Source organism: Egretta garzetta, unplaced genomic scaffold (assembly GCF_000687185.1).
Source record: "Egretta garzetta isolate BGI_Z169 unplaced genomic scaffold, ASM68718v1 scaffold151, whole genome shotgun sequence".
Classification (NCBI taxonomy): domain Eukaryota; kingdom Metazoa; phylum Chordata; class Aves; order Pelecaniformes; family Ardeidae; genus Egretta; species Egretta garzetta.
Window position 1 is genome coordinate 3,746,231 of NW_009258615.1, and position 21,469 is coordinate 3,767,699.

The 21,469-nt window shown below is 34.4% G+C and overlaps 1 protein-coding gene across 1 annotated transcript in view; it reads left to right on the plus strand.

Moving 5' to 3' along the window:
- SLIT2 (slit guidance ligand 2) overlaps positions 1-21,469 on the plus strand; it is a 256,837-nt gene that overhangs the window by 213,768 nt on the left and 21,600 nt on the right. Inside the window, exons 26-31 of the mRNA XM_035903458.1 lie at positions 938-1,101; positions 6,348-6,472; positions 6,606-6,703; positions 8,106-8,245; positions 12,300-12,326; positions 20,558-20,651. Coding sequence (XP_035759351.1) covers positions 938-1,101; positions 6,348-6,472; positions 6,606-6,703; positions 8,106-8,245; positions 12,300-12,326; positions 20,558-20,651 — 648 coding nt within the window. The remainder of the gene's footprint in view (positions 1-937; positions 1,102-6,347; positions 6,473-6,605; positions 6,704-8,105; positions 8,246-12,299; positions 12,327-20,557; positions 20,652-21,469) is intronic.

Genomic DNA, 21,469 nt, shown 5'->3' on the forward strand with positions numbered 1-21,469 from the left:
AAGTTGTGGAGCAATCTGAAAAAAGTACCGAAATATCTGCAGAAGGAGGGAGTTGTAATACTGCCATTTGACAGTGTATGCCCATGTCAGGATTATCTGTTGAAAATTCTATGATTATTGTATTTCTTAAAAGGAGTATGAGTACATCTTTATAGAATAGCACAGTGCTTCTTTCCGCCAAATTAACTACACAACATATCATTGTTCTCAGAGTTTCAAGAGTGTTTATGGTTTCTAGCAGGGAAAATAGACGCTTACAAAGCCTTTAAAAAAATTAATTCTGAAAATCTCTAGCTAAATTGTCTTTTAATTAAAAAAACCCAGATTTATTCAAAGAAATGGATTTGCTTTCATAGTGGGGCAGTTCTTATGTAACTACCACAAATCTAATGCAGTTTTATTTACTTATGCAGCAGAGACCTCTTACAAAATTCTGCACATAGCTGTGAGTTCAGTGGGAGAGCTCCAAAGAGGAAATAATTAAATCAAATTTGGGAGCTTAGAAACAGATGGTTTGTACCAGCCTGGGAGTCATAAACTGAAAAGGAAAAATATCAGGGTGGAACTCTGTGGGGTTGCCTTGGTTGCTTCAGAAGAAAGACTTTATTTTTGCTTACTTAATTTCCCAGTATCAGTTCCATTCTGCTGATGCAGCTGATCTCGGCCATTACCTACCAACAGGGAAACAGAGCTAGTTCGTATTAGCTCTCCAAAGTTCACACATAATACAGCTAAGAATAGCTAGGTTTCTGGGTCAAGTTTTCTGCTGAAACTGTCACTTCTCCATTTAGAACCCAGATCCAGACACTTCATGCTCTTAGGGTCAATTTGGTGGAGGGAGGGCAGGTTTGTGGTTTGCCAACCTGTTTTCTGGGTTCTCTTTTTAAAAGCACCTATTTAAAACTTTATTACCTTTCTGTCTCTTTGTTTTCCATAGGGCTATTGGAGCAAATCCTCTTTATTGTGATTGTAACATGCAGTGGCTATCTGACTGGGTAAAATCAGAATACAAAGAACCTGGTATTGCACGTTGTGCTGGACCTGGAGAAATGGCAGATAAACTACTTCTAACTACTCCTTCTAAAAAATTTACTTGCCAAGGTACTGTTGTTTTTTTTCTCTTTGAAGTGTCAGTTTTGAATTTTTACAAATAGTTGAGCTGTGAAATAAAAGTCCTGTGTGCTCTAGATACATTTATTATAGCATCTTCACTCAGCCTTGTTGGCATTCCTCCTCATACTGAGGGATGCAGCCATTGGTTCCATTCAGGAACTCATATTTATTTTAAAGACTTCAATACCTGTTGTGTTTTTTTTTTTTTATTTGTTTTGTTTTGGTTTTTTTAAGAGTACATGGAGAAAATAAGTCTTTGGACTTGCAGTACATGGATGTCCATAGGTACTTGGTACTGTCTCAGTCATGAACTACAATTTAAACGTCTACACTTCCCTTAGCCAAAGAATGTCCTTTTCCTTCAGACTGTGTACAGTAAAAACTGTAAATACATCCACAACCCTTGCAGTCTGCATTATCTCAGTGGTACGTAATTGCAGCAATATGTCCAGAATGTTTTCTCTGATATTTCAGAAGAAAGCACAAAAAAGTAGATAAAGAGGTGTGATTACCTCTACAGAGGTCCCACTCTAAAATGTTTGTTATATGGGAAGGTTTCTCAGGGTTTGGACGACAAGTATTATCTCCATGTTGGTACCAATGTTGCTGGCATTTATATCACAACTTATGTTATTGTCTGTTAATTCCTAGATTCTTTTTTGGAACCTTACTGTCTTTTGGTTAGAAAAGTACCATTTTTCCTCATGTGTAAGAGAAAACTTGGGGTTTTTTACTCTTTAATCTTCCTCTATTCCATCCATTTCTCCCTTCTTAAATATTTTGAAAACACAAAAAACTTCGGCTATAGCTTCATTTTTCTTGGTCCTCATTTAGAAACATTGAAATCCCCAATTGGAAAAAAAAAACCCACAACAAACTTTGTGTGCTTATACTTGTAAGCCGTTACTAAGCTTATAGTTATTTCTGAGGCGTCACATAAATGTGATCTTAAGTCTTGTAGAATTAACTTATTCTCACAGTCTAGGTAGTCTTCAAGCTATTTTGATTTATTCATCTGTTAATGTATCTTCAAAAGTGAGCTTAATCCTTTCGTAATTTCTTCCTTAAAAAAGCAATGGGACTTTGTCAGAGTTTGCTTCATCCAAAGTTGTTCTTTACTGCATGTTCATCCTATTTAGTCTTCTCTCCTTAGGCTTTCTGTCAAAAAACTTTTTTGGTAAACAAAACCCACTTGAACCCATTTTGTTGTGTGTGGTGGCAATTAATTGTCTCTCCCTCCAAATCCTTCTTGCAGTTTTTCAACAGTACATCTCTGAGGTCATGCCAGTGTTCATTGCATATGACACTCATCCGTTGCAAAGTCCCTTAGTCTGATTTTAGATAGGATATTTGCTGGCTAATCTGATAATTTTCTCTATAAGCATCCACTGAACATTATTGCAGATACACTCTTATTACACGCTGCTGTAGGGATATAGTGAAAGAATATTTGCAGGGACATGAAGGACTTGTTTGGTTGTTTTCCAGCTATACTGACAATCATTGTTATGTTTCTATCAGACAATCCAGAAAGTATATCTTACTCCATCTTGCCCATCTGAAAATATCCTTTATATTATTATGCAGAGTAAGAACTGTAATTGTTTCACTTCCAAGAGTGGAGATCTGGTATTATGGATATCTTTGAGAGAAAATAATTTTCCCGCCGCTGTCCTATGAAGATGCTCATAATTACAGATTGCAAATCAGCAGCTTTTCAATGACATGATGGCGCTGTAAGACATTATGTGTCTGTTACTCAAAGATAAGTCATTTTGTCTTTTGCTTAAAAGTGAACTGCTGAATAGAAATTAGGAAGATGCTATTTCCTATTAGAACCAAAATTTTGGGCTATGAGTGAGAGGACTGTTTTCGGATATATCTGTTGATGGTCTGCTAATGTGTGTATATTTACAGGAGAAGAGTAGCATGTAATTCCCTCTTATCAGTATCTCCGGATTCAATTGAAAGTGAAATGGGTGCTTGAATTTGACTTACATAATGAATAGTTCCCAGTGAAAATGAGCATTTTTAAATGAAGTCTCATCTCAGTTATAAAACTCCATAAAATCAATGTACCTTACTCTAACTTTATGAATTCTTCTACTCCAGGAACCATCCCTTAGTATTTTCTTCTTTCAGTTGTTTTTTCTAAGTATATGGGTGCCTTTTTCTTTCTTATATGGCCTCTAACAGATTCTCAATCTTTTACTTTTACCCCTTTACCATCCATGCCCTGCTTCTAGAGATTCCAGGGCCTTGTGGTTTTCTGATACCAGGTAAGGTTATAACTAGAATTGGAATGGGTGATCTGATTAAGAATGGACCTTCTGACCTTCCTTTTGTGTACCTCAAGAAGACTTCTTTCCTACAACATGCATGTTTACTGTTTGTTTCCCCCTTTGATGAATTTACAGCTGACTCTTCATGATACATCATTTAACATATTGTATGAAAAGTTTTGTTATTTTAGAAGCCTGGGTTTGAGGTCTGAAAATTATCCAACAGAAATTATTGTTTCTACTGCATTGTACTAAAAGGGGCGATTTCATTAGCAGCTGCAGTGTAAGTGACTCAGTGAAGGTACTGATTTTGAGGCCATAGGAAAGAGAGAATAGGAGTTCCTGAGTCAAAAAAAGTCAGAGCTTCAATTTTTTCTTGCAACAGGTTTCTCTAGAAGCTGATTTTGAGTGTTTGTGTCGTGTTTTTCTTCAGAAATATTAGATAGCCGTGTGTGTGTGTTTCTCAATAAAACACAGTTGGTTTTTCACTGTTTACAAAAGAACACCGCTTATTTTTTTAATTTAAGGATTTTTTTTCCAGTTAGGGCTTATTCAAGAATATATATGTCTACAATATGAAAAACTAAACTATAGCTTATGAACGCAATTCTTTTTCATATACAAGTCTTTTAACACATGCAAGCAGAAAGAGGAAAGGAACAGTATAGTGCAAATGAAAAGAGGTTCCAGAAAAAAGGTTCCAGTAAAAATATCTGAAACATTTCCATTTTTTGATTTTACAACTGAAGAACCATAAATAAAAAACTTAACTTTTACTGGGTACTACATATATAATAGTTTGACATAAACATAGCACAAAATCAGATATAGTGTTTTCTACTATCTTGTTGAGGCTTAGGTTCCCATTTTCTGGCTCTCTTTCAGAAGTGAAATTTAGATTACCAATCCGTTTAGGAAAATAACCTTAGTTACTGAATGTTTTTTAATTCATGCCAAATAATTAGCATTTTGTTGCATAAGTAGAAAAGAGGATACAATGTTCAGAATAAACAGTTGAGGCAAGGAAGCATAGACTTCCAGGCTACAGCACAGTGTTACAATTTATTTATTACTTTTTTTTTTTTTTAGTTTGTGCCTTATTTATTTATTTTTTTTACAGAACCTCTTAATGTACTGTAGAAATCATCAGCAATAGTCTAGAGTACACAGCCAGGACTTTCTAGATGTTAATTCTATGGTGTTTGTTTCAACTCTTTTACCTCTGCTGTTTGCTGGTCTAACAGAAACTTTAATCAGGTATAGATTTCTCTTTCAAAATAAGGTAATGAAGACAAGAACAGTCAATGATCCATATAGACTGTGGCTTTGGCAATAAGCATCTTATCACAGATTACAGTGTTTATCTCTTTGTATTCGCTTGCAAGCTGTGACACAGAAGTGTGCCAGCAACTGCAGATTTAAAAATGGAAAAAAAAAACAAAACCAAAAAACTCAACCTCTCCCTGTCTAACACCCCTTACTGAATCCTTATAATCACCTGGCTTCCTTCCATGCCATCTCCTTTACAGTGACTTATCTGAGATTAATTTTGCGAAGAAAAATTTGTAAAGAAAGTTAAGAAATCTAAGTTAAAAAACAAAAACCAAAAAACCCTTATCTCAGTAAAAGTGCCCTGTTAGCTTGGAAAACTTTTCAATCTATCCATCTGACTCATTTTGAGTAAAACCTGTTATGGAGGAAGCAGGCAGTTCCACCAGTAGGTCTCAGGAGTTTGGGTTTTGTGTTGTTAGAAGGAATCACTGGTTATTCCTTAAAACGTACAGATCATCTGTGGATAACTAAAGGGTTTTCTTCATAGGTGAAATCTGAAAGCAAGTTGGAGACAGTAATGTCATCAAGCAATAGAGCTGGAGATAGTAGAGAATGTATATTCATTCTCTTAATAGGTGCAGTAATCAATCCTTTGTCTGTCACAAAGTGTATAAAAATGAATCATTATTTATACACAGGTGATTTGTAATTTTTAACAAATAACCAGTGATTTCTTTGGTTGTTTGACAAAAAAAAAAATAAAAAAAAAAATAAAAATTGATGGTTCCTAAATTGAAAATTCACCATGAAAAGGCTGTATTAAAATTGTGAAACAACAGAAAAATAAATAAATATATAAAAGATATATAATAAGGATAACATTTATGTAGGCCAAAGCTCTAAGTTTGGCTTCTGAAACTTAAAATTTTGTCAATATTCATTTCTGAATTCTGCCATTATAATCATTAATATAAGAAACTAGACTTCAAACATAGATTGCAGCCCTCATTTGCACATAGATTCATGGTACAGTTTGCATTATTTGTGGGCTCAACTAATGCAATAATGCACAGAACTGTGGCTGACTCCATAAGGGAGCAAGGCGTAATATAGAGCTATTTACGGTGAGATAGCTTGGACAATGCAATTTACATTACAGCTCACAGATGTTCAACCGATTTACAGGTAATTTTACTGGTTCATTTTGCCATCTCTGTGATCCTGCAGATAAAAAATAAATTAAAACAAAAATACATTAAAAATAGTGTTCTCAATAACGCTGTCAAGGGTGGGATTGCAAACTGTGATAGCCCTTTTCCTCACAGGCAATTTTTATTCCCTAAAGAGACAAAAGCTGCAATTGTATTCTTCATTTTGTTAATACAAAGGGAAGGTAATTACCATGGATCAGAACTGTACAGATTTCAGCGAATGGGGATATGGGAATCATTTTGGGGTCAGCTTCTTTTTAAAAAAAAAGTGATAATTAAACCAAAAATTTAACCCCAAGTTTATTTGGTCATGTCAAAAAGAATTAAGGACAGTCCAGCATTCCATTCATATAGAAACACCACAAGGTCTAAAATATAGATTTCATTTTAAAATTTAAAGCAATGTGGCAGATATATCCTGTCAAATATAAATTTGCTGGTTTCTGACTATTGAATTTGTATTTTTAAGGGCCTGTGGATGTTAATATTCTTGCTAAGTGTAACCCCTGTTTATCAAATCCATGTAAAAATGATGGAACCTGCAACAATGATCCAGTTGACTTCTATAGATGTACTTGCCCATATGGTTTCAAGGTAGGTAATGAAGGAAGAGGAAAAAGCTTACTGCAGTGTAAGCTTCTTCGTAACAACCTTTACATTTTATTTGGCTCCCTTCCACTAGTGGCTGTATTTTAGTCCTAAATTATAATTGTTGTTCCCTGCATAGGGTCAAGACTGTGATATTCCCATTCATGCTTGCATTAGTAACCCGTGCCACCATGGCGGAACTTGTCATTTGAAGGAAGGAGAAAAAGATGGTTTCTGGTAGGTTGTTTTTAAGTGTAATAACAGGATGGAAAACTACTGAGCTGAAATAATTTTGGTGTTAATCTTTGGGTTCTCTGTGTCTGCTGGTAAGTGCACCACAAAGGCTGATTTTCAATGCTGCTGAAGTTTTCAGAACATGTCGCCATCCTTGGAAAGCTTCTAAAGCTTCGAAACTGTTAAAAACAATAACAAATGATTGTGATTAGTTAAGGCATATCAGGTCAAGACAACATAGTATTGACTCCATTATGCTAATTAATAGCTAGATAGATCCCTGCTGAAAAAATCTCACAATTCATCTGTTGTCCTGTGTATTACTTCAACAGACAGCATGTAAATGATAAAATGTAAATCCCAGTGAAACAGAAAATTAATGATTCATTTGAAACTCACTATGCCAGCAGATAAACATGCTGTGAGCATTTTTAATCTTGAGTTATTTAATCACACAGTACAATTACTCCAGATGTACTTCATGAATTATGAAATAAAGTTCTTAGCATTCTTATGTGAAATTATTAGTCATTTAATAATCTACACCTCAAGCTTGTTAGAAATGACACTTCAGAAAGATACAATTCATTATCCTGCATTTCATTATGATATTATGCTTATTTTTAATCCAAATTCTGCTGAAAGATTAAATAGTCTTCTATTAAAAATTAAGTGTGTACATCTTAATACTATGCCTCTAGAATTTAAAGTGACAGTCATGTCTCAGAATTTGACCTTTTTAATTTTTGTTTAAATGCTACGTATCTTGAAAATCAAAGCAATCTTATATTCAAACCCACAGAAATTATAGATAGTGCATTTTATATGAAAATGTATGTGTAGTCATGTTTGAGTGATCTTTTGCATTTACTATCTATTTTGATATATTTATTTTGTATAAACAAAAGTAAAAGCAAAAAAAAATTACTGCTTTGTAGAGTTTATATAGGCTTTGGTTTTATGTAGTAATGCATGTATTGTGCATGGAATGTTAAGCAGAGCTTTGTATTGGTGCATTTAACTGAATGATAGTGGAATACTACTATTACATAAGAATTGCTGATTCCACAGTCTTCCATGTGTTTAACTTTAAAAAAAAAAAAAAAAGGATCACTTCCCATAAGTAGTATAATATAATCTTGTAATACAAAGGTAGCACACTTTTCAAAAGGAATGTTCAGTGATTTAATTTAAGCAGCTCCTTAAACTAAAATTTAGAAGCCTTTTTTTCTGTAATTTAAAATACAAAAAAGAAACATTTATTATATGGTGTTTTACATTATAACAACCATGTTCCTTTATGGGATAGTGATTATGCATTATTGTACTTATTATTTACAGAACTTCTTGTCTGGTGTCCCCAGATAAAATGTCCATGTGGTTAGTTTTGTTTTCTGTATTACAGGTGCACTTGTGCAGATGGATTTGAAGGTGAAAACTGTGAAGTAAACGTTGATGACTGCGAAGATAATGACTGTGAGAATAATTCTACTTGCGTGGATGGAATTAACAACTATACTTGCCTTTGTCCACCTGAATATACAGGTAGGAGTATAAGAGAAAGTACAGGTAATTCAAGAATTCCTAGCTGAACAGTAATATTTTTCAGTTCGTAGGTGAGTTAGTAATTATTTTACAATTGACTTAAAGCCAGGTTTCCCTCCATATTTCTCTCCTATATGGTTTGTAGTCAAAAGTAAACTTAATGCCCACTCATTAATTCCTTTGTTAGTTTTGAAATTACAGCTTGTTGATATTTAAAAGTTCATTCAAAATGTGTCCCTCCTTACTGTTTACCTAACCCAGACACCCCAGTGAAGAACCTCTGTAGCTGTAGAAATCTGAAAAATATTCTGCTTTTATCCTGGTATACCTTGTATCCAGAAGAGGATCTGTCTGTGCCAGTAGGAAGCTGAATTTGGCACCCCTGGATGCTGTCCTGCCCTCTGTTAGAGACATTAATGCAGAGCATGATGCTTTCTGTTCTAGCATGAAAAAAAAAAAAAAGAAAAAAAAAAAAACAAGAATCATTAGACAGCATCTAATTATTTGTTTCTATCGGTTGGCAGCCGGGCCAAAGTGTTCCCCCCTCTTTGAGACAGAGGGTCTCTTGCTTGCTGTCATCATCCCTGTGGGAATGGAGGATAGTTAAAACAGCAACACTGGAGAACAAGAAGTAGGATCTGTTGTTTACATTGATCTGTTTTATAGTTTTTCTAAGTAGACAGATCTATTTTCTGTCAGCTAGGTGGCCACTACAAGAATCCAGAGCTTAAATTCACAAAATCATGATCTGAAATGCATAAAAAAGAAATGTGAAATCCACCATAACTAGGGAATTAACTCCAACTCACTCATTTTTACTTTAATCAATCCTATTGTTTCTGTCCTATGAGTTTTTCACTATCCCCAGGGAGCACTAAATTTGAGTTCTGGAAAACTGGGAGGAGAGGTGAACTCCTGAATTGATTTAATTTATTGAAAACATAGCTGACCCCTTTTTAATCCAAGGTATTTCCATCATTAGTTCTACAGCATATTGGATTGCTTAAATGTTTCAGGCCATTCAAATTTAAAATCAATATTTAAATCTTGGAAACCCACAGTGAAGGAAGATGATAGAACACAAGTATAAGAAATACAACTTCATAACCCAATATATGTATTCATCCGGTACTTATACTGGGTAAATGTTTGGTAGAAATTTCCCCATATAGCATAGGCTGCAATTCTTACAGCAATACAAGTTAAAAGTATAAGTCACCAGAATAAGATATTTAATAATAGGTGGATGGTCCACATCTGGAAGAACAGACATAGTCTTCTGCTTAGACAAAATACTGTTTTGCCAAGTACTGATACCTTAATACCTAACAGCAGTTGGCAATTCAAGCCTTAGAAACAAATAATAACTAACAGCATCAATAAGTAGAGACAGGTGTTTGCTATTTCTCCTATAACTATTTTTCAGCTATATGTGAGTCAAGCTTCAGTTCCCTTGGGATCAATTGCTATCTCCTTTAAAAGTGTGATCAGATAGTCTACTGTGTAGGCTGGAAGAAAGCAAGCCAAAGTCACATGAGTCCAGCATTCCTCTTAGTAGCTTCACGCTAAGAGGTTTCATATACCTGTTAGATAGGAAACAACTAATTTACACGTGCATTCCTCCTCTGCAGCTTTGCAGGTGTTTTTACCCGTGTCATTCATTTCTTCATTTTCAACATTGCTCTAGATGCATTTAACTGCTCGAGTCAATAGCTTGCTGTATTCACAGTATGCCATGGGAAGGACTGTTTTGTATTAAATATCCATGGAGTGGATACAAAGGCTTGTTTATATATGCTAGCTTAAAACTTTGATTAAGTGTGCCTGCTGCATTTCTGTAGTATTGTGATTGAAATGTACATTTTACATTCACAACTGAAACAGTAATTGTAGCATTTCTCTATACATCTATATGGTTAGAGCAAAAATGAGAGCATAAACATTGGTAACATTTTTGAGGTTTGTATTGTAGTTGTGCTTCTTCAGTCAAAATACAAAAAAGTGGGTTTTTTAATTTGATTCATAATTGTGCATAATTCTAAAAGGAAAATACTATGAGTTTATACACGAAGTGTTTTTGTTTGCTAACTGTAATTCTTTCAGAAAGAGATTTGCTTTTACAGATGCAATGCCTACTCATGCTCCTGAAGTCAGTAGGTCATGTGAGTAGGTTAGAATCTTCTCACCAGCTCTAAAATAAATCAATCTACTTGTAATCAGAAAGTTTAGCTGTTCTGTTTTTTAAAAAAATGTTGAGAATTTACACTCTCATCAGATGTTTTTTCAACACCTTACCAAAAACAAAGATACCTGTATTTTTTTAAATGTACAACACCAAAGCCTCAATGCATTTTATAGATAAGCTGGGCAAAAATTGTAGCAAAGTTCATGTTTTTCATTCCACAGAATACAGTACAGAATTCTACAATATGCTATTTATATTACAAAGCATCTGAGTATAGGACACAATATGTGAGATCCTGAGTCATTTTTGAGATTAATTGCAAAGGTAAAATATAAAACATTGAGCTAGTCAAGGGGTCTTCACGTCCATCATCCTTGATTTTGCATAGTAATTAAATAACTTTCAGTGTTGAGAATTAGATTGACAGTAGTCTGGACACATCAGGATCTAGAAATGGTAGTGTTCAGAATATAAAGTAATCTTACAGTTGCCTCAAATGTGTATGAGGTAACAAATTATTTATGGGATTTTTTTTTTTTTTTTCCTCTGGCCTGTAGCCTAACAGAAATCCCTGTCCACTATAGATACAGTGATTTTTCATGAGGAACTTTGTAAACACATGGATTTTGGTATCTGTTCTAACAGGTTAAAATCAGATATGCGTATTGCTAATGTGTTTTTTTTAATGAAAGGACTAAATGAATTCATGTAGTAGCTAGGCAAAAGTAGGTTAACAACCAGGAAAAACAGGCTATATATTCAGTAGGTTAAAAGATTTTGAAACTCAAAGATACTTATCTCTAGCTCAGAAAGTCCCTGAAGCTGTAAATTGCTGGAGACTAGGACAGTATACATACCAGGAAAATACCACCATAGGCTTGTCCTGTTCTCTTTTAATTCTGTTGGCAATACTTCAAATTGTCTGTGTTCAAGATGTCACAGCATATATGTACTGAATGTGGAAGTGCACCAGCCCAGAATATTTCTCTGGGTGAATGGTTATCTGCAAATGTGCTTTACATCTCAGTAGCACAGTAAAAGGAAGAAGTCAGCTAAAACCTGGTGGTATGAAATGTAAATTGTTCTTCTTTAAAGTTTTATTTTCATATGGAAGGCATATTAGAATCTCAAATTATCTCTGAAAATACATACAAAAACTATGAAAAATGTTGTAAATAATGTTCCAGTGCAAAACCAAACAGTAATCCCTTGAAAATTGACACTTCTAAAGTATGCAGTGTTGATTTAAAAACAAACTTTAAAAAAGCTTATTATTTTGTTGTTTAAGAATCAGGTAGCCATTTGTGTCTGCCTCAGTTAAGTTTTACAATTACCTCCACAGTTACAGGTGGAAAGGCAAAGAATGGTATTTGCACTATACGATGAGCTTTCTTAAAATCATAGACTGTAAATCTGAAACAGTAAGCAAATGGAACTGGGACACTCAAGAGTGTCTGATGAAACCTTGAAAAATAAAACTCTGAAAATGCCTCACTATGTCCTGCACTCTTTAACCTCGCTATTCTCTTAACATTATCATCTCCTTTATTTTAACCTCAGTCTAGTAAACTTCAGGTCATTTTGTGTACATTCTATAGATTACAGATGATCATTTCTCTTGCTCATTATCATCACTCATTAGATCACAGATCTGATTGATCCGGAATTAAAACCTTTCTTATGCCACCAGTGGCATGTACTTCTTACCTTTTCTGTTTGTTTTGCTCTGCTGTAGGTGAGACTCTGAAGCTTGCTTCATTTTGCTATATCAACCTCTCTGCTGCTATAGTTGTGCATTAGCTTAATGTGCTATGCTGTTGTATTACAATGTAAAAAGTCTCTTGTCTCTTCTGTCTTTGTCACTGCAAGCTGCTAATCTGAATGAAGTGGAAAAAGGTCAGTTGTCTTTTAAGCCTATTTTCACTTACTTTGGTTTCTCACTTTCCTTTCCTTAAAGGTGCATGGATTTCAGCTCTTACAAATGATCAAATAAATATATAGCTATAATTTAGAAAGCTCAATGCAAATCCTCAAATTAGGCCCTTGGCTCTTGCTGTGAATTCATGTCAGAAGAATGTTGTTGAAGATGCGGATCGCTGTGCAGGAGTACTTTAATACTACCTTCATTGTATTTTTTTCAGATATATTAAAAAATTGTGCAGCCACTGATAGGACTGACAAAAAAAGTTTACATGGTGATCTTCTGAAATCTTTATTCTCATCACCTTAAAGACATACCTTGGTTCCGTTCTAATGTATTCTCTGTTTTTATAGCACTGTTTTGCTTTAATTTCTGTGTTAGATTATGGTACTAGAAAATATGCTGGAGTATAAAATCTTCTTGCTCATCATTTCTGTGGCCTTTTTTTGCTGTAAATATCTATAGAATCTGAAACGATTAAGCTGAGGCTATGGTACAAGAAAGGTAATAGTGGAGGGATTTATGACACTAACTTTGGGTATTCCTGTTTTTTATTTTTTTTAAGTTTCTGCCTAACACCTGTCTTTCAGAGATAAACCATCTTCTGTACAATCTGATCATCTATATAATCTGAGAGCTAACGTAATCATGACAACATATTTATGAAGCTACATATTTAGTTTGAAAAAGCAAATGAATCCTCTTGTAGTGTATTTGCTATTAATTTGATAAATATATTGTGCATTTTATAAAGCAATAACTGTAACTGATGGAGAGAACAAGACACTTCCAGGAAGTGATTCCATCCACAGATGTTCCATGCTTAAAGCTGTAGTCCATTTAGACATGTTGCTCTATTTGCATTTTATTATTACTTATCTGGACAGCAAAGGTTTTATTTCCCCTTATCACTTTCCAAATTATTTTTTCTACATTGTCCTGTTACTATCCCAGTATGAAACTGGTTGATTTTATAAAAGAATACTTTTGCCTAGAAAAAACTAGAAAAAGTGCAAGCTCAGCATAAATAAATTACAGAATTTTAGGATTTACTTCTGGAAATTAAAAGAAAAACTTAATCTCTATGTTCATGTAAAATACCTTTTCAAATGGAATGTAAAGGGAAGATGCTACTATGAAGAGGGTCAAGTCTCCATTTCAAGTTGAAGCAGCTGTTACCTGTGTATAATTAGTCTTGCTGATCATTTAAATGTCTTTAAAGTGATTAAAGGTAGAAAGGCAATGAATCCTAAACAGAACTGTAGTCACTGTAAATGTATTACACAAGTGTGAACTATAACATATTAAAATTACTGATTATTTCAAGAACAAATTTCTCACAAACATATTATCAAACACTCAGGGGATGTGAACTAAGTTCAGCACCAGAATTAAACAGATGTGTATGTGATGCATACTTGTATTAGCTTGCCAGCTGAACATGAAAGTTATTAATGGTCTATAAGTTGCTTGGAGAATCAGTCATTTTTATCGTAACAGACATCTTTTGAACTGTGACATTAGTAGGAAAAAAAAGGCATCATTTTAAGTAATCATCTCATTTTAGGCAAGCCCTAGACACAGATATATATTTTTTGCATATATTAGAAAACTTCATTACTTGGACTTCTTGCTACTACAATAAAGGAGTTGAGTTACTACTTTCAATTCACTTGGTAATCAAATAAGTACCTGCCTAAAATTTAAGCATGCAAGTAATCAAATACAAAACATGTCATATCAAACTTGATAAAAAGTTTAATTGTTTCATTAAATCAGGATCATAATCCTTATTCTTGATAAGTGTTACAACTTCTTAGAACAGAGAGATACCTTTGCTACTATTGCTTTTCACCACTCATTGTAAAATTTTTTCATCTAGCTTAATATATGTCAAATGACTATTCTATATTAAAAGCTTGAGTATTAAAGTAGTTTTACTGCGTTTTCATAAAGGGGGAATATACATTATATCCTTGGCAAGCTGAGCTACCTGCTACTAGTTTGATCACTGCTGTTACTGATTCTGGTCTATGATCCATCCTTTTGTTTTCCTTAACTGTCTTACAGCTAACCTGCCTTAAAATTACTATTTCTTTGTTATTGCCTAACAGCATATGTAAAACAACTAGAAATGTTAAACTAAATAAGCCCCATCTTACACGGAGATCCACAAGCATGGTGCATAGATGAACAGAGTTAAGCAATGGTGAAGGATAGGAACAGTCCAGCAATGAATCTGATCTAGAATTTGACTTTAAAATTAAATTCCCACAAAATGTTCAGATTTGTGGTTATAAACTGCATCCTGCTGTGAATTGTAAGCAACTTTGTCCCTCATATAGTAGATGTTTTTATTTGTCTTTTCTGAATAATGAGCTCAAGACTTTAAATAATTTATGTTGTCTACTGTTGATCAAACTCAAGACTTCTAAAAATGCAGCATTTTTCTGTATATAGTTTGTTAAATGGCACTGACGTTTTCCAACCACTCCTACACTCTATTGGCTGTTTAAGTCAGAAGTAATTAAACAGAGACCTCAGATAATAATACCTGATTGATAAAACATAAATACTGCAGAAGTTGACTCACAATATATCGCAACCAAGCTGAGCAGCTGGAATGGACATATATTTACACATATGAAATCCTGCTATTCTAGCCATTACCAGTAATACATATTTGTTATTTGAGCTTTGGAACAGCGAATAAGTCTTCTAGAAAAACCTGATTTTGATAAATAAAACTGACCATTCTTTCTCTTGCATTGTTTCTAGGTTTTTATTCTAACAGCATACTCAGCTTTGCTAATACACTAGTGACTTTAAGCTTGTTTCTTCAGTGAGCTTGCCTGTAATTAGCAATGTGCTATTATATTCAGAAGCCTGTGTCTGTTTGTGTTAGAGATGTCCTCGTCATTCAGAAATATAATGGCTGACATTGCTTTATTGGACTGTATTTTGAATTTATTGCCCAATTACTCAAAATAACAATGATGTAAATGCTTTCTCATCTCATTGCATTGTTCCTTATTATTTATTGTACTACCTGACTTTATATATTGGAAAATCCAGAGTTAAGTTTTTCTGTGATTTATAATCTCATCAGGTCATAAGAGTGAATTAACATAGGCAGAGGAAACACAAACTGACCCGTGAATCTAGAAAACTTACCATAACTTTGGTTAGTTAATCAAGGATTGCACACAATTCACCATTAGTATTTAATAGTGTTGTCTGGCTGCTTAAGTCTGCATCGTCCTCTATATGTAGCTGCAAAATCTCAGTAAATATTCCAGTCTTGACCTTGGATGGTTGTGTTCATTTGGACTGTGCTGACCATGCAGAGTTCCACTGGTTGCAGTGCTACTCCATACCAGAATCCAGACTCCCTAGATTAATTAAGCGAGATGTCTTATGAAAAGAGTTATTGCTGGTTCTAATTAAACTTTGGAAGCTTTTCATAGGTTTTCTGACACTTTATCCACTGCTTATTTTTAAACAAACTAGTCTGTTGCTTATTTTCCTACATACTGAAATGTTCCCATCTTCCAAAAACATAATTACTTAGCCAAGCTCTTACAGAAGCCTCAGTTACAATATTATTAGATGAATAAAAGAATGTACACACACATTGGTGTCAAGCTTCCTTGTATTGAGACATTTGTTTCACAGTCTTTCTTCATTATTTTGAAGTATGTTTTTTAAAACATTGTATTATGCTTCCCAAATCAGGGAACCGTCTTAACGTTTACTTCCAGTAAATGCAAGGAGCCTAACTTGGGAAATCTGATATTTCCTTCAATGAGTGTTTCACTTTCATCACTATCTTTTCATTTCAAGAAAATTACTTTCTCCCCTTCACCTTGTCTCAGTTGAATTCTGAAGAACAGATTGGTTATCCAGTGCGCTAAAAGAGACGTTGCTGTACCAGGGAACTATTCTTCAGTGGTTCAGATTCCATCACATATTTTTACTCACCTTTTCTATTAGCTTTTTTGCAAACAGTTATATTTTGGTTATGAGAAAGCTTCATTCAGAATATAAATCTGTTAATAGTGCAAATGAAGACCTCGCATTTGGGTTACTTTAGTTTGTTCTGGTATTTATTTTCATTCAGAAATTCAGTGTCTGTTGTACATATTTTGGATTCAATCTAGAATTTTTCTTAGTTTTCTTTTTACTGATCCTTTGTGCAAGCCTGTCATGAATTCTACTCTTTCTTTATAATGAAGGTTTGTACTTTACGTAAACCTGACTTTTTTGTTCATAGTTGGTTTTTTGGGGTTTTTTTCACATTTGTATTTCACTGCATGGACCGCCATGTTTACCATTGTCCTTTCCCTGATCTGTGTTTCCTTCTCTAGTTGCTAGCAGACTGTTTAACGGAAAACTCCCTCCAGTGATATGATTCTGACTTCTTTCACAGTGCATAGAATTTGCAAATGCAAGGGGAAGCTTTCCTTCCTCTTACGCTGCCCCAGCACGAAATGTCCTGTCTTTTAAAGACAAGTGGGGGGTTATGTTTCAAAAAAAATCCATTGTTTCTCCTCTTTTTCAGTCTGTGTGCTTTTCTATAGAGTACGCAGATCAAAGTCTGACCATAATCTCAAAAACACCTGATGATGTTTGCAAGCCATTTGGCTGCAGCAGTAGACCTGGTAGTGTAACATTGATCTTATGATTTGTAGTGGACATTTTTCAAGGTTGTAAGCCTGTTTCAAAGTTAAACTTCTAATTTGACCCTCAGTCTCTATGCAAGATTCACAGCTATGCATTGGGAATTAAGATTTTTCAAGCGTCCCTGAGCTTTTCACAATGTGATTCAGCTTTCAGTGTAGTTCAGAAGATATTAGGGCCATCATCTTATGACAACTAAAATGCAGTGTACTTTATCTAAATAAGAAATCATGTATTTTATAAGTACCTGGTGGGAGGGAGGGGAAAAAAGTTGACAGCAATAGTGAGATTGCTTGCTCCTTTTAAAAAATTGACAGGCTTAGACACTACTCAGTAAAGCTGTTTGCCACACAAGAAATTTCAGAGGTCTGTGCCAATAATAATCTAAGCCATGTCCCAATTACTATCCTGTAGCAAAATCAATGCCAGTTCAGTAAAGTTGACAGCAATAGTGAGATTGCTTGCTCCTATTATGCCAGTTTAATTTGCCTTTTTCTAGGTATTTTGGGGGGGGTCCACTAAACTTTTACTGTGATTCTAACTAGAGACAGCAAACTTTTAGCCCTGCTTGAAAGACAGGCTCAGTATGTCACTTTCAGAAAGTCTCTGATATACTGTTAGAATTAATAGTCTTGGGAATGTTTAGAGGTGTTTTTGTCCAAGACTTGTAAGTACTGAACACTCATATTTTTATTATTTCTAATCGGGGTGTCATGTATTTTGCAGTTCTACATGTAATTTAATGCAGATTGTATGCCATAATAAGATATGTGTATGGGGGTGTATATATATAGATGCATATATACATACATATATGTAGGCACATATATACATTTCTAAGCCATAGGAATACGTATAAACTAGGCTAAAAAAAACAGTGATTTTTGCTTATTCGACTCCATGTTCCTGAAAATCTGAATTCTTTGTTCCCATATTTATATCTAACTCTTAAATGTTGCTGGCCTTTAAATGGATTTCAGCTATTACAACAAGTTCTGCAAATTGACTAAATGCTATGCGAAGAATTGCTTCCTCTTATATATGTATGTTTGAACAAAACCCTTTGAAAAGAGCAAGGGATCTGGTTTTTGTTTGCTATATCGTGGGATGCAAAGAATCCCTGGTATTTCAGGATTCTTTGTGCACTGACCTAGTCATAACAGTTGCACGTTTCCAGACTAATAAGTCCATTGAGAGTTTGAAGAGGCTTTGAGGATAGAATTAAAACCCTTTGTGTTAGTCATCTTCAGTGGCCTGCATTTGATCTTCGTTCAGTTTCCTACATACATTGACTAAGTCACATTGTCACTGACAGTTTTCCTGAGGACTGTTAAGCAGCCCATGCTTGAAGGCCATTTTCTTGTGTTAACTCAAAGCTTTATTTGGTTTTGTGGAGAAAACACAGTACTTGCAAATTGGTAATGTGCTATCAATTTTTTATTTTATTTTTATTTTATTTGTGTAGAACCAGTCTGGATCTTTTGGATGGCTGCAACGTACTCATCTAGCTGGTTTTGGCTTCTCTTCTAATTTTTGAGGATGTAAAGGTCCCATGTTTTATGACACTTAGCATACGTGTTTCAGATGTGTATTTATCCAGCATAACCATCTTTGGCTCTGGTTCAGTTTTGCCTTTTTCTCTGTTCTTGCTTTAATGTATACAGTTCCTCAACTCTTTTGAGTTCTTGCTTATTTGTCCATCATTTGAAATAAGCTCTATGTACCTTAAGAGATAAGTCCTGAAAATAATGTCTCAAGTCCTGAGTAGTCTGTACTCATATTCACGACACACAGTTTTAAATGCTAGTATGTAAGCACACTTGCTGTGGAAAGGACAGATTTCTCTGGAGGATCTATTGAACCTGTAAAAAAAGAAAAGACAGGCAAATAGTCCTTTAACTATCTATGGTTGCTTTCAGTTTATTATGATGTGTAGTTCTATAATTCCAGAGAAGCCCATGTAAGCAAGAAGGCAACTTCTGGTGGTGCTACGCACTTGGCAAGGAACAGTGTAAAATGACAGAAACCTTATTGCTTAATGACAAGTAGTAGCTGATGAGCTGATACACATACACACACATGTGTGTGTATTCTTTAACGATATCTTCATTCATATACTGTCTCTAAAATCTCCATCCCAATGTTATCATATACCTTTCTCCATTTTTCCATTCTTACCTGTCCGTGATTCTACCCAAATTGTGTCCCTAAATGGTCTGTCCTCCTTTCCCAGTCCCGTATTCATGGTGGTGCTGTCCTTATCCTCAGTACTGTGTTAACAGTCACAGGAAAGAGGTGAAGCCATTATATGCTATTTTAATCTCAAGCTGCCCTCCAGCAGATACTGATTCTTATGATAACTACACTGCCAGCCATTACCACACTCGGATAACTAAACCCGAGGGGTACCAAGTATTGTGCCTCTTTGAAGGAAAGTTCAGCTTGAGCTGTGAAAGTATCTGCTCATCCACTGCTTTCTTCTGCTCTTTTCTTCCTCATGCTGGTATATAGTTCTGCTTCTCTTTGCTCACTAGCTCATCTTTTATTACTTGACAAATGACAAGGGGCAACCCTAATCCTCCCATAATTTTAGGCTCTGATAGACCTGTGAGTCCCTAAATTCACCAGGCACGGGGTTTATACCTGTGAATTACACATAAATTCTTCATGTGGATGCTGGAATAAGTAAACTGATAAACGTTGCACGTCCACTATTCATGGTATCTTCTGATCAGTTTGTCAGGAAACAAGACATTGTTGATCTGTTTATACACCTGTAAGTGTTTCCTTGTCATAAAGTTGTAAATGAAATAATAATCAAATCATATTGAAGTACTTAATAAAGATTGTACAGCCCATGTTGGAAATTAGATCAATTGTTAGGCTTCTAGCAGCAGGGAAGGGTAGACATTTGACAATTTTTTTTCTTTTCTTTTCACAGAACAGATTATAGGTAATTATGGTACATTAACAAATGCAAAAGTTAGAGACTCATATTTAAGAAAAAGTAGAAAGCAAGTTTTCATTCTGGGTTGATTGCAGTTGTATTGACATGCAGTGATATTAACGGCTTTTTTCCAGGTAATAGATTACTTACTGTGCAAATCTGGGTATTTCTGTGTGTAATGAGCTTAGACATAAAGAAGAGAAAAGCATATGGATGGCTTGTTTGTCCTGGTGAGAAGAAATTCAATCACTAGTGTTTTGCTGTACAGCAGAGCTAGATAGATCTTCTAAATGAAAAAATATTTTTTCTCAAAATTGTCATTGGTATCCATGGATAGACGATTGACATTGAAGTTGTTGGGTTTTTTTATAAAGGTGTTATCAGAAATATTAGTATTGATTTTTATTATGTATTTATTTATTAATTGGTATTTAATATAAAGGTAGTATACATGATTATATCATGAAGTATGCATTTTTCAGTTGAACAAAGTTGTAGCTGTTACTTTTAAAATAGAAACAGCTACTTTCAGGTCACTGTGATATTTTCACTGAATTGACAGCATACATTATATTTCAGGTGAGCTCTGTGAGGAGAAACTAGATTTCTGTGCTCAGAACCTGAATCCTTGCCAGCATGACTCAAAGTGTATCTTGACACCCAAAGGATACAAGTAAGTCTAAAATATTGTCACAGTCCAACTGAGTCTAAATTTCTAATTTTTTATCCTGCTTAACTTCTTTTCCTTTTGTTTTAGTGGAAGCAAATTCTATTCTCAAAATACTAATTTCAGTTAGTATCAAGCATTACAGCAAAACAGGCTGTTATTTTCACATACAACTACATTATTATCTTAAATATACTAACTTTTATGGATCCTTAACAGGTCTAATTCCAGTCAGATTTTAAATAGGAACACAGAGTACAGCAGTTAGTCTATGTGACAGTCTATACAAACCCCTTTTAGTAGCTTGGACAGTGGGAAAATAATTGCATTTAATTGAAGTGGAATAATTATACTGCTTTCTGAGAAGTAATTATGAAAGAGATGATTGGGAAGGCACACTGGAAGGTACAAACTACAGTCATCCAGCCCCAGGAAAACTAATCTTTAATTACACCATATCCTTATCATAATTAATTAGTATGTACTATTTAAAGTGGTTTTAATAGGCTTTAGGTTAATAAATACAGGAAACCTGCAGCTTTCAATTGTTGTCATAAGCACCTGTTTTATGCACAGTATGCTCTTGTGCTAAAATCAGATTATTTATTATTGTTGCTACTGCTTATGAAACTATATTTTATTTAAAATATGGATAAAATAGTCAAATACATTAAATATTCAAATGAACATGACATGAAGTTTATAGTTTTCAACTGGAAAATAGAAAACTTGTTGGATTTAAATTGTTGTGTGTTACGTTTATTTTCTTCATGCCACTTGAGTAAACCTAGTTTGGCATCTTATACTTTACTGCCACTATGAGG